This window comes from Sorex fumeus, unplaced genomic scaffold (assembly GCF_029834395.1).
Source record: "Sorex fumeus unplaced genomic scaffold, SorFum_2.1 ptg000018l, whole genome shotgun sequence".
In the NCBI taxonomy this organism is placed as follows: domain Eukaryota; kingdom Metazoa; phylum Chordata; class Mammalia; order Eulipotyphla; family Soricidae; genus Sorex; species Sorex fumeus.
The window spans coordinates 26899527-26912371 of NW_026606075.1; the positions used below are offsets into that span (position 1 = coordinate 26899527).

Sequence of the window (12845 nt, forward strand, 5' to 3'; positions counted from 1 at the left end):
CGCAGCGCCGTTTATAGCCCGGCGCTCGGCCGCCCGGCGCAGACGGTCTCGAGCAGCCCAGGAGGAGGCGGCGGTGGCGCTGCGGAGACCGAGTGGAGACGCCAGGCGGCCGCCGGCGCGCACGGCGCAGTCGAGCTCCCTCCCGCCCCCGAGCGCTCAGCACCGCCCGCCTCCTTCCGCGGCGCCTGCGGCCGCGGGCTCCCCTGGCCTCTCGCCTCCGGGAGACGCTCGGCCGATCGCGGGCCCCGAGTCCCGGGCGTGCGGGAACCCTGCCGCGCCCCAGCGAGCGGTGGTAGCCGGGCGCCGCGGCCAGCCCGTTCCCGGGGCGCGATCGTCTCCCGGGGCCTGCACCCCCTCTATGCGCGCTCCTTTCTCCCGGGCAGCCGCCGCCTCTCCCGGGTGCTGAGACGTCCGCCGGGTCGCCTCTTCCTCCTCCTCCTCCTCCTCCTGCTCCCGGTGACCGAGCCGAGAAGCCTGCGGCTTGTGCGTGGAGGCCGGTGGCGGCTGCTGTAAGTTTCGCCCCACGAGCCCGGACCTGTTGCGGGCGCCGCGGGTCGCCGGGGCTGCTCGGCCTGCGGGGGGTGTGTTCGCCGGCTGCTGTGCTTGCTGCCGGAAACCGGGAGCTCGGGCGCTGGCTTCGGGGAAGTGTGGGGGGCTAGCGGGGTGGCGGTGGGAGCTTTTCTTGGGGCGGAGACTTCCGTGGCTGCGGTTGGCCTCCCCTAGCCGGCAAGCCCGGGCCGGGGCGGAGGCGAACCGCGCGGGGAGCGGAGATCGATCGGAGGCGCTTCCCGGGAGGAGGATGTCTCGCCGCCTCTGGGGAGGAGGGCATGGGGGGGGGTTGGCCACCCAGGGGAGAATGGGGGTCGCCCGCGTGGGCTTTCTAAGCCCACTCCCCTCGGCATTGAGAGCACATTCATTGCGGCGGCGAAACGCCTGTAAGGAATGAATGAAAACTGGTTTCCTAAAAATCAGTGTCTCCTGCAAGTATGTTGGGCTGTAGTTTCAACATAATTCGTCTCGACGGAGGGTGATCGGTGGGAGGGGTGAGCATGAACCATTGAACTTGTTCGGCACGCAATTTGGTGTGGTTCACACAGACATGGCCCGCGTGCTAAGTGGTAAGAGTGTTGCAGAGGGTGGTATGTTGTTAACAAGATCTTTATAAGGTGCCGTAGTTATCAGTAACGTAAATGCCCCTAACAGAAGTGCCCCAGAAAAATCTGCCGGCTTCTCTGCTGATCGCGTGGGGCTCAGATCGTGCAGAAATGTGCCTGGATGCTATGTAGTGAAGGCAAGAGAAACCTATGCCTGAGCAGCCGGAGAGCAGAACTTACAGTAACTAGAAGCTCTTTTGATGTTTTCCGTAATAGCAGCCCTTTCTTTGTAGAGGCAGGTTAAGTATATATGAGCTTTTCGCCTTTTTTTTTTTTGCCACTACTACCTTGGCATGCAAATATTACCGTGGTGATCTTTAAAAATGCCAGATGATACATTGGGGGAGGGGGGTGGGTTTAAAGGTGTGTTTAGTGATTGCATAAATGGTCTCTCCTGGCATTTTGGTGTTTGCATAATTTTAAGCTAGAAGGCAGGTTGCATCCCCTGAGTCTTGAAGTTTACCTTCTCCTTTAATCAAATGTTGCTGCAAGAATGTTGGGTTTGCATTTGCCTTGTGGCGCGCCATCTGGATAGTATCCAAGGACCAACCCGGAGACTGCAGGAGATTAAACACAGGATGCAGAGTGATGCAGATCCTGTATCCTAAGGTCTTCCAAACCTGCTGTTTTCTTAAGTGGAAGTCTGATTGTGAATGTTGTTTTTACCACATGCAGAATCTAATGCTCAGGGCCCATGTGACTCCAGCTAGTTGTGCTGACTCTTTAGGCTTCTGCACCTGGTGTGGGGAGCCTCCTTCCTCAGCCAGAGAGCCGTGTTAGCCCAGAGCCTCAGCCCAAGCAGCTTTACAGGTTGTTTTGGAAGCATTCCTTAAAAAATAAAAACACATATATGTATGAGCCACTGCCTATTTGGAATTACTGCTTGTTCCTTTATGAAGCATAGAGGTGTGTATATGTATGTGATCTGGGCTTATAATGTTTCTTAGAATACTTGAGACCGGATGTACCATTCAAATGACAACTACAGTAGCTGAGGGCCAGGGACCCTGGTCGATGCATTTGAAGAAGCCTGATTACTTCGTGTTGGGTTGCGTCCAGTTTCCCTGCACCTTGGATATTGGTTAAAATACATTAGACTGTGGCAGCTTAGCTGGAGGAAAGGGTGAGGCATGGTTTCTCACTGTTTGTCATTGTCATCTTCCGAGTCACTGTGGAGTCTTGTGGGTGCTTTGTCAAGTGTGCCAAGTGCAGAGACCAAGGACTTTGTTGCTTACTTCCACTAAGCCGTGTTTACTCATAACACAAGTTACATTCCAAAAATAAGGGAAAACAGGTTGCATCACCTAATGGTATGAGGCCTCCCTGTCAAGTCGAGCAACCTGCTTTGTTGCTTTCTCTGCCGGGCTGTAGCTTTCAGGATATGAATCCCTGGTCAGTAGCTCATTTACACTTACACGAATAATTCCTGGGCTATAAATTAAAGAATATCGGAAGGTTTCCAGGAAATCGGAGGCGATGCTTTTAGCTGTGCTCTAAGAACTGGCTGTCCTGCGCTTGGAGGGATTGGAGGGAGTTCTGGAGGGATTGGAGGGAGTTCTGCGCTTGGAACAGATACTGTAACCACATGGTTTAGCCCAAGTGATAAACAGCTTCTTCGGGAGCCCTTTGACAAGCATGTTTTCGAAGGTTTTGTTTCTTTGAAGTAACCAAAGAAGGTGGAATCAAGGGGGAGGAAAGCATGTGATTTCAGTGTTTTTTTTCTTTTTTAAAAAAATACCCAGGAGAGCTTAGATTCTGCTGCAACTTCAGCCATAACTACTTAGGATGGCACAACTGTCAGCAGATCTAGGGTGGCCTCAAACAATGGCTGGCAAGATCTGCAACACATGCAGAGCTACATACTTCCATGCATGCTAGTTTGTGTCTTAGCGTTTACATAGTGTGGTGTTGGCATTTGGAATAACCTAAATGCTAGTGCCAGTGTTTGCATGTCTCAAAGAATGGTCTTGGTTTGAATCTAAAGAAAGGGGGTGCAGAGAGCCTTTGTTCTTAGTGAACGTCTTTCTAAGAATTGGTATAAGCAAGAGGAATGGAAAAATGGTCTCCAAAAGTGGCTACTCAAAACGCGCCCTTTTTGTGCACATATTTCTTGCTCTGGAGTTCTTGGGGGGGGGGTGGGATATACCTGATGGTGCTCAAGGCTTACTTAACCTGGCTTTGTGCTCAAAGGATTTATGGGGTGCCAAAGATCCACGTGTAAAGCAAATGCCTCACCCCTGTACATTCTCTTCTACCAAATCCTCATTTTGGAAGCTTTCCAGAACAAATAGGATGAGTAGTGATTGTGTCTGAATTGATTTGGTGTTTCAACCAAACCTGCTGATATAGGGCTCTGTTTAGAAATTATTTTCAACATTTATACAGAGGTCTTATTGCAGAGGTTAGCCTACATTTACTCTGATTTAAATGTTCCATTTCCCATTTGTACTGTAGGTACAGAGAGTGCCTCTTACCAAAGGAATTCTTAATGGAATTAATTAGTAGGTCTTTGTTTTACACATGGCTTTATGTTGCATAGGGTATTAAACGATGCCCTTCCTGGCGTTACGAGAGCAGGAGGCCTGGCATTTTAAGTGGCCAGCAGTGAATCAGTGGACCAGTGCTGTGAGAACAAGACCTTCCTCCCCTTTGGCCTTTGCTGACTTACATTCTCAAGGACTTCCATATTCTGAGAGTTGGCAATCAGGTTTTCCAAGATAAACCTGATTTTATGGATAGTTCCTACAGCCCAACAACATTTCACCGAAAGCCTTTCTGTCCAGGTAGTCATCTCTATGGAGAGAAATGGTCACACTCTCCTGAGAATAGAGCTGCCGGGCTACCTCTCATCCCTGGACCATTGCTCTCCCTAGAATGCTCTTGTTTTGTTCTGCTGTCCCAAGCATCAAGAGCATGACTTAATAGTTTTGTTTTGTGTTTTAGGAGTGGAAACAAAATGTCAGTCAGCGTGCATGAGAACCGCAAGTCCAGGGCCAGCAGTGGCTCCATTAACATCTATCTGTTTCACAAGTCCTCGTACGCCGACAGTGTTCTCACGCACTTGAACCTTCTCCGCCAGCAGCGCCTCTTCACTGATGTCCTTCTCCATGCCGGGAACAGGACCTTCCCTTGTCACAGGGCCGTGCTGGCTGCCTGCAGCCGCTACTTCGAGGCCATGTTCAGTGGCGGCCTGAAAGAGAGCCAAGACAGTGAAGTCAACTTTGACAACACTATCCATCCCGAAGTCCTGGAGCTGCTGCTGGACTATGCGTACTCATCTCGGGTCATCATTAACGAAGAGAATGCCGAATCCCTCCTGGAGGCGGGCGACATGCTGGAGTTTCAAGACATCCGGGATGCCTGTGCAGAATTCCTGGAAAAGAACCTGCATCCCACCAACTGCCTGGGTATGCTGCTGCTCTCTGACGCACACCAGTGCACCAAGCTCTACGAACTCTCCTGGAGAATGTGTCTCAGTAACTTCCAGACCATCCGGAAGAACGAAGATTTCCTTCAGCTGCCCCAGGACATGGTCGTACAACTCTTGTCCAGCGAAGAGCTGGAGACAGAAGATGAAAGGCTCGTGTATGAGTCTGCAATTAACTGGATCAGCTATGACCTGAAGAAGCGCTACTGCTACCTCCCCGAGTTACTGCAGACCGTGAGACTGGCGCTCCTGCCGGCCATTTACCTCATGGAGAATGTGGCCATGGAAGAGCTCATCACCAAGCAGCGGAAGAGCAAGGAGATTGTGGAAGAGGCCATCAGGTGCAAACTGAAAATCCTGCAGAATGACGGGGTGGTCACCAGCCTCTGTGCCCGGCCTCGGAAGACAGGCCACGCCCTCTTCCTCTTGGGAGGACAGACTTTCATGTGTGACAAGCTGTACCTAGTAGACCAGAAGGCCAAAGAGATCATTCCCAAAGCTGACATCCCCAGCCCCAGGAAAGAGTTCAGTGCATGTGCAATTGGCTGCAAAGTGTACATTACGGGGGGGCGGGGGTCTGAAAATGGGGTCTCAAAAGATGTTTGGGTCTATGACACCCTGCATGAGGAGTGGTCTAAGGCTGCGCCCATGCTGGTGGCCCGGTTTGGCCATGGCTCTGCTGAACTGAAGCACTGCCTGTATGTGGTCGGGGGGCACACGGCTGCAACCGGCTGCCTCCCGGCTTCCCCCTCTGTCTCTCTCAAGCAGGTAGAACATTACGACCCTGCCACCAACAAGTGGACCATGGTGGCCCCCCTCCGAGAAGGCGTAAGCAATGCAGCAGTAGTGAGCGCCAAACTCAAGTTGTTTGCTTTCGGAGGTACCAGCGTCAGTCATGACAAGCTCCCCAAGGTTCAGTGTTATGATCAGTGTGAAAACAGGTGGACAGTCCCGGCCACCTGTCCCCAGCCCTGGCGTTACACGGCGGCAGCTGTGCTGGGTAACCAGATTTTTATTATGGGGGGAGACACAGAGTTCTCTGCCTGCTCTGCATATAAATTTAACAGTGAGACTTATCAGTGGACCAAAGTGGGAGACGTGACAGCCAAACGCATGAGCTGCCATGCTGTGGCCTCCGGAAACAAACTCTACGTGGTTGGAGGATACTTTGGCATTCAGCGGTGCAAAACTCTGGACTGCTACGATCCAACCTTAGATGTGTGGAACAGTATAACCACAGTCCCATACTCGCTGATTCCCACCGCCTTTGTCAGCACTTGGAAGCATCTGCCATCTTAAATGTGACCGAAACAGTGAGCATGAGGTAAGAGGTGGGTTTAACTCTCACTGTAAGTATGCAGGTAGTGAAACTGGCTGTGTGTGTGTGTGTGTGTGTGTGTGTGTGTGTGTGTGTGTGTGTTCGGTGCTGTGTGATTCAAATAATATCATAGTCTCAAAGAAGTACCTCAAAAACTATGAAAAAGAGAACTTCCCATCTCGGAGATCTGGTTTCATTTAGTCTGGGGTGGTCCCCTAGCAGCAATATTCTGGGAAAGTTTTCAGGTGATTATAAGTGTACAACGAGTTAGAGAACTCCTAAGTTCATGATGCTTTCTGAGCCTTCCCCCATGACCTGGAGCTGGATTGTGCTTTTCATGTGGATCCTTTCATTTTATTCTCAGACAACCTTGCAAGGTATCACTAGATGTTCTTTTTAGATTAAAAAAAAAAACTGTTGTTATTCAAGGGGAAGAACACTGCCGAGGGGCTCTAGGCGGTAGATCACATCTGGCACAGGTGAGACCCCAAGTTCGATCCTTAGCACCGAGTGGTCCTAGAGCTCCACTGGGTGTGGCCTCTCTTTTAAATACAAAGTACTTCACCCCAAAGTCAAAGTCAGGTGGGTGAAGAATTCCATCCAGGTAATCCTGGATCCAGAGTCAAACACTTGAGCATCAGGATGCGTGTAGTAAACTTGAGCTGCTTTATTGGTACCACCAACTGGTTGATGCTTAAATGGAGCTTTTCCAAATCTTGCCTGGAATGAAGTAGAGTTGAAAAATCAAAAGCTTTTATTTATTTCTGCCTGATTTCTCTAAATAGTTTATTTGCTCATTAAATGTTTCCCCTCAAAAATAACCCCCCTTAGGGCATTTATTAATGTTTGCGGGAAATCTAGGTCAGTCTTATAAAAAGTTGCACCTGCATTGTCTAAATTAGGTCTGATGTGCACGTACCCAGAGCAGTCTCAGCTGCCCATGCTGCAGGCAGCCTTTCAGAGTTAATCAGACAGGCTGACCCTATTGTCGGGGCTAACAAAAGTTGTGTTTCTGTGTCATATATCTGAGTACATAATGGTTGTCTTGTATGCTTAAGAGTATATAATACTCTCGGCTCAAATAATTAATAGGTCTACACAGTTCAGTGTTCGTGAGGCTAATGGCTGCCTCGCGTTCTTAGGATTGACCTCAGGAATCACTTAAGCATTTCTTTCTAAGTGGAGCACAGAGAACATGGAATGCGTTGATTTGTTCAGTAATTCATGGCTCTATTACTAATAATAAGAGAAGAAAATAAAAACTCTGCTTCGGAGGAACTATAATGAAAATGAACTCATTACTTGGAAATTCTTGGCTCTGTTTTCCCTGGTATGTTTCACACCTTTGAAGGGGAATTTCAAAGGGGAAAAGGGAAATCTAAGGATCATGGCATGCCAAGCAAAGGGGAGTTTTGACTTATTTGTCTTTTCTTTCCTCTTCTCTTACAGTTAATTTTGAAACACTAAAATTGTCCTCACTTTCTTTTTGATCCTCCCCCCACTCATTTCTTTCCCAGTTAACTCCTCCAACCAATTACAGTTAGCAGAATTCTTAGTAATGTAATGTTTCCTTGGAACGAGACGCCTTCAAAGGAGCAGGACTAGTCAGAAACCTCCTTTGAGGAGCAACTGGGCTAACAGCGTCTCACACCAAACTGGTTTTTGCAGCCTTGCTGGCATCTCAGTAATCCTGAATAAACAAATGCTCTGGAAGTGGTTATTTCATTTGCGATATGAATGCATGACTCAATCCTAAAGCAGGTTTAAAGAACTTCCTAGGCAAAAGCATCAATTAAGAGCCCACTGAGTTGAGTGATAGTCCAGAACTGACAGTATTTGCAGAGAGCGTTAAACATTGCCACTGATGGTGGGTGTCACCCCCAGACTAGGACATGGTTGACTGATTGGGTTAGTAAGGCAAAGAAGTTGAGGCAGAAGGAGAGGAAACCACATCTACAACCGGGTGCTAGTATTGAACGATGGAATCCTGACCTTTCTGGATTTCAAACTACCTGTCAAGTGAGATTTGAATTATGCTTCCCATAAAAATCTCCCCCTATTCAGGCTTCAGTGATCTCAGGAAATGGGGAGAAGGATAAATATGTAAAGGCAAAAATACCTACCCTTTCTGTTAACTGCAATACTTAAGTATTCAATACTTGGTTTCTTTTCTATTTTCACTGTCAATCTTAGCCGTAGAACGAGCGTCCGGTGTGGTGAGGAGAGTGAGTTTCTTAGGCTACTTGCTTGTCATCTCGGCTTCGTTTTTGGTGCCTCTTTCTCAGCCCAGAGTATGTTGGCAAACACTTGAATCCACCCTACTCCAGGGTATTCGAACCTAATTACACTCTTGCAGTCCCTGGGAAAGGGAGCAAATCAAGTTCGAGACTGTCTGTGAAATAACATCCTCTCTTGGCCCCTGGTGCTGGCAGCCAGAGTCAAGCATGTAAGGACAGAACTTGACAGGGCCGGGTTTGCCTATTTAAAGAGCAGAGTGAATGGGGCTGATCAAAGCTAGTCTTGCTGTTTCCGGCGGGGAGAAGTTTGGTTTAAAAGTTTACTGCACACAGGGTAGTGTGAAAACCTTTATGCTAGATGAAGTGACTGAAGTGTTGGGTAGAGATCATCAGTCCCGGGCTGCTCAAACACCTGTATGACAGCTCCTTTCTCCAAAAGTGCTAACTGAATTAATACACTGTCGATGCAGAGTTCCCCGCAGTTTCAAGCTCATCCACCTAGGGGATCTTAACTGTTTCCTGCTGTTCCATGGTGTGGGAGAGGTACTTGTGTAGCTTTCCTTTTTTCATAGTGCTCTCGGGCTCCAACCTGATAGCATTTGGACTTTCATTTTACTTTTGCTTCTTTTGGTGAGTTGTTGTAGTGCCAGTACCCCCCTCCCCCCATCCTTTTGGGCTAAGTAGCATCTTGAAATTTCATGTTGTTATTTTGTTACCAGATCAGATCTATTGTTCTGTTCTGTTTAGCGAGTATTGCTGTAGAGGTTCCAGAGAGGTGAAAGTAGGGATGACACTGTAGTCTAAGGAATGCCTTGAAAGCTTGAATCACTGGGAGGAAAGTGCCAAAACTAACAGCTAATGAAATTAATCAGTCTACACAGAAAAGCGAGAATTCAGTGCAAGTAATGAAAGGCTCCTCTTTTATGTCTATGCTTAGAGTTAAAGCAATCAGCATGCAGAGGTTTCCTGGAGGGCTGGAAATGTGCCCCACAAAGGGTGACTGTGTGGATAGCAGGAGTTCTCCCCAATTCTGTAGAATCAGGTGAGGGAGGCAGAGTGAGTCCTAGGCGGGAATGGCGGTTCCCTTGGAATAGACGTGTCTCATTGCACAGTATCTTGATTACATCTTCATGCCTGGTCAGTAGATTCTGTAAAATAGTAACTTTTAGCATATCACAGTTGGTGCCTCCAAAGTGTGGATGGATGCACTTTGAGAAAAAACTCCAGCCTTGGGGCTATTGAGACTGGGTGTGTTGTCATGTGAAAGGAAGCGAGACTGATTTCTTCCATAATGAATAGCAGAGATGCATTTAAATCAGAGGATTAATATGTCTGCCTTCTCTATGGCGAATAAATTTAATTTGGAATCCGTTATGGTAAACGGGTCGAGGAGGGTGCGTACAGGACTCCCTTTTGACCCTCTGGTAACTGTTTTGAAGTTGCTCTGTTTAACCATGGAGAAGAATAGGGTCAAGGGAAGCAGAAGGTGATGATTCATTAGGCCACATCTAGACTTGCACTTGAACATACACATACTGGGGAAAGAATTGAAGGTCCTTCTGTGGATGCCATTGTTTATATTGGGCCTCCCATATGCATATGGCTGTGTGTGTATTTGAAACATTGATACCAACTGTTAAACAGCTGTGTGTGTGTGTGTTTGTGTGTGGTGTGTGTGTGCAAAACACATTGATGCTGGCTCTCAAAACCACATTCATGTGTGAACCGTGATGGTACATGCTAAGCATCAGTTTAAGGCAAGCTCATCAACTACTCCACAGTTCCTACTCAACATGGAATTTGAACTTTTAGAAAAAACATTGGTCAGTGACTTTTTTTTTGTGGACAGGCTTGGTTTTTTCTTTGGGGGGGGGAGTTGTAAGGTGTTAAAGGTACTATTCAATCATTCCTCTTGTTCCTTTTTTCCCCTTAGCTCACTTTATCACTTGCCGAGACACAATGAAATTTCTTTTCTGGAGAGGCCAAACTCAATGATGAGGAAGAAGCAAGAGGAAAAGAAGTTGCTCCAAGATTTGAACACAATCCACTGCACCTTGTAAATGACCCAACTGGACATGAAGGAAGGGGGTGGGGGAGGGGGCGGGACTCTCAGTGCAAGTCGCACATGGTTTAAATATGAATGAGTGAACCTGTGATCTAGTCCTTGTCTTGTAATTGTGGATTAATGTCAGCGTTAATCAGCCCCTCAAAGGGAGAGAAAAGCCGGACCTTTTCCCTGGCTGTACCATATTCAGCATTTGATTTCCATGGGCTCCGCCATTTATGTGTAAAATTTGAAATGGTTGTCACCTCCCTTTGAGGAGCTAGCTTGAAGCCTCCACACCAGCTGCTGTTGGAGATTGAAAGCCCAACTGGGGGCCGGGAGGGGAAGCTGGCTGGGCCGGCTGCAGAAGGAGGACTCCTGGTCTCTCGGCTAATCGGGGAGGCACAGTGCGTGCCCCCCAGGAAGATAACCTAAACAGTGGGGGGAATGTTGGTAGCCGTTTAGTAGATATTCTTTTCTATTTATATGTGACTTTTTTAACTTTCCCTTGGCTGTTAAGAAACGTGTTGTAGATTTAGCTATTTATTGTTTGATGCCTGCATGCTGAAACAATGCTTACCGTTGTCTTCACGTGTATGGACCTGTGTGAATGGTTGTATGTTTTGCACATTTTGTGACCGTTAAGACGTGCTTTGCTGCACAAAATGAAAACTTTTTGAGTTACAATTGGCATATAAACTGGAGGGTGGTTTGGGTGGGTGGGGTGGGTACATTTTATAAATGTTAAGACAGGGAAGGGTTACACACCGGAAACTTTAAATTACATCCTGGAACTAGAGAAAGCAGGGAGGCCACTTTATTTGGACTCACCAGTGTTTAACGGGGTTTTATGGTCTGACTGATGGTTGATAGGGCACATGGGGGCTTCCCTCTGCCTTTCTCCTTTCGCACCAGTTCACCTAATTCAGTCTCAGTTGCTGAAATTAGGAAAGGACCAAATCCTTTTGCAGTTTTTTCCCCCTTGCATCCTGAAATCCTGGAAAGTGCCATGGAATAGTTCTGTATATAGGGCACAGGGAAAGATTTTCCAAAGCTTATTTATTTACCTATTTATTACCCTTGGAGAATACTTTTCCAGAACCACAGCTGATGGGACACAACAAAGATCCCAGATGTAAATTAAATTCACTCACTGGATTTGCTTAACCTGGCCAGATTCACCCATCTTTATTCTTTCGCCATGCTAGAAGTTCTCGGGAAGGTCTCCAAAACAGTATTCACAGTTGCACTATGAACTTTCAGTGCTGACCCTTAGGTCTATTTGATAAGTGCAAAACTGGACATGTTTGGCCTGGAAACACCCAATTGTAAGCAGTGGCCCCTGCTGGGAGACACCTTCTGGGACCCTTGGGAACTGTTTGTGAATACATTCTTTTGCTAGTCTAAGTGCTCGTTTAATAGATCCGTGTTGTGATAGGTGTTAGTGCTAGACTCACATAGGTCTGGGGACGACCCACGTTTGCATCTCGCACTGCTTTTGTCAATGTTTCTCACATTACTGTATTTTAGAAAATAGGGTTTTAGACTGCTAACAACCTTTTCCCTTGTGAGTGTATTTTGCAACTAATGACAGATAAATCCTTAACATTTCTCTCCACTCAAATACTTTAGACTAATTGTACATGTCTGTCCATGCCACATGAGTACGTGGGACCAAAATTAATGGTCCGTTATAAAAGGCTGGTCGTACTTTCCAGTGGTCAGTCCTTGGTTCCTCAACGTGTTCTAAGCAATGCAAATGCCTAAATTGTCTCTGGGCCACATAGCAGGGTCCCTGTCTATACTGTAGCAGCCACAGCTCTGTAGTTGATGATGCAAATCTGCCGAGATGTGCGGCTTCTGAAAGCTGGTTGAAATTTCTGCAGCTGTTTCAAAGTTGTGGTCTGCCCTTGAATCCTCTATTAATTGACTCTGTGTGAGCCAGAGGGAGCTGTGGTCCAGGTGGGCCCCTAGCCTGCAGGGAACTTTCTGGATTCCCGCTCTTTGAATTGATGTCGGCATTTGGACTCGCTACTTGACCATTCTCACCCTGTGAAACGTCCCACACTTTGAAGCAAATACAATTAACAGCGCAGTGCACACAAAAAACTTGGCATGAGACAGAGAAGGTTCTTCTTATTCTATGGGCTGGTTGCTGTGGAAACAGGTAACAAAGGGCAGCCTTCCACTTCTGGTATAATGGTGTAGCTCCCTTTTCTCTGGGCTTGACACCTGTCTGAATAAGAGTGATTAGAGCTGAATAATATCCCTCTCTTGGTTATTGAGTATGTGGTTCACGTACAGAACTCTGTGTAAGTTGAAGAAGTAAAGTGTTCATGTTCATATGTGTTTGTTTGCTACAAGTATGTTTTTGAGGTTTTGTAAAACTGTTATTTTTTTTTCACAATGTGAAACTGAAGGTCAAATAAATTATTAGAGATTTTCTCTTCATTGTGTGGGCCTTTATTCGAATACAACATCAGTTTAGACTTTAAAGATGTGTCTAATTTAGTCAAAAGAAGGATCATTTTGCACATTTTCTCCACCCTGTTTATGTCATCAAAGATATGTAGAAAAGCAATTTTGCAGATTAAATTCTTTAGCTTTTAGACCATGTCTTTATGCCGAACAAAAATATCTTCCTTTCATAGCTTGTAGAATATAA

The 12845-nt window shown here is 47.1% G+C and overlaps 1 protein-coding gene across 2 annotated transcripts; it reads left to right on the top strand.

The window, feature by feature from the left end:
- Positions 1 to 485: 485 nt before the first annotated feature.
- On the top strand, positions 486 to 12631 carry ENC1 (ectodermal-neural cortex 1). 2 transcript variants are annotated; one of them, XM_056112446.1, is made up of 3 exons: positions 486 to 509; positions 4098 to 5912; positions 10070 to 12631. In XM_056112446.1, exon 2 carries the CDS (start codon positions 4111 to 4113, stop codon positions 5878 to 5880), a length of 1770 nt encoding a protein of 589 aa, XP_055968421.1. In that variant the 5' UTR covers positions 486 to 509; positions 4098 to 4110; the 3' UTR covers positions 5881 to 5912; positions 10070 to 12631. The 2 variants fall into 2 exon arrangements, with proteins under 2 accessions (XP_055968421.1, XP_055968422.1); XM_056112447.1 differs by having other exon boundaries at positions 4098 to 5905.
- The last annotated feature ends 214 nt before the right edge of the window (positions 12632 to 12845 follow it).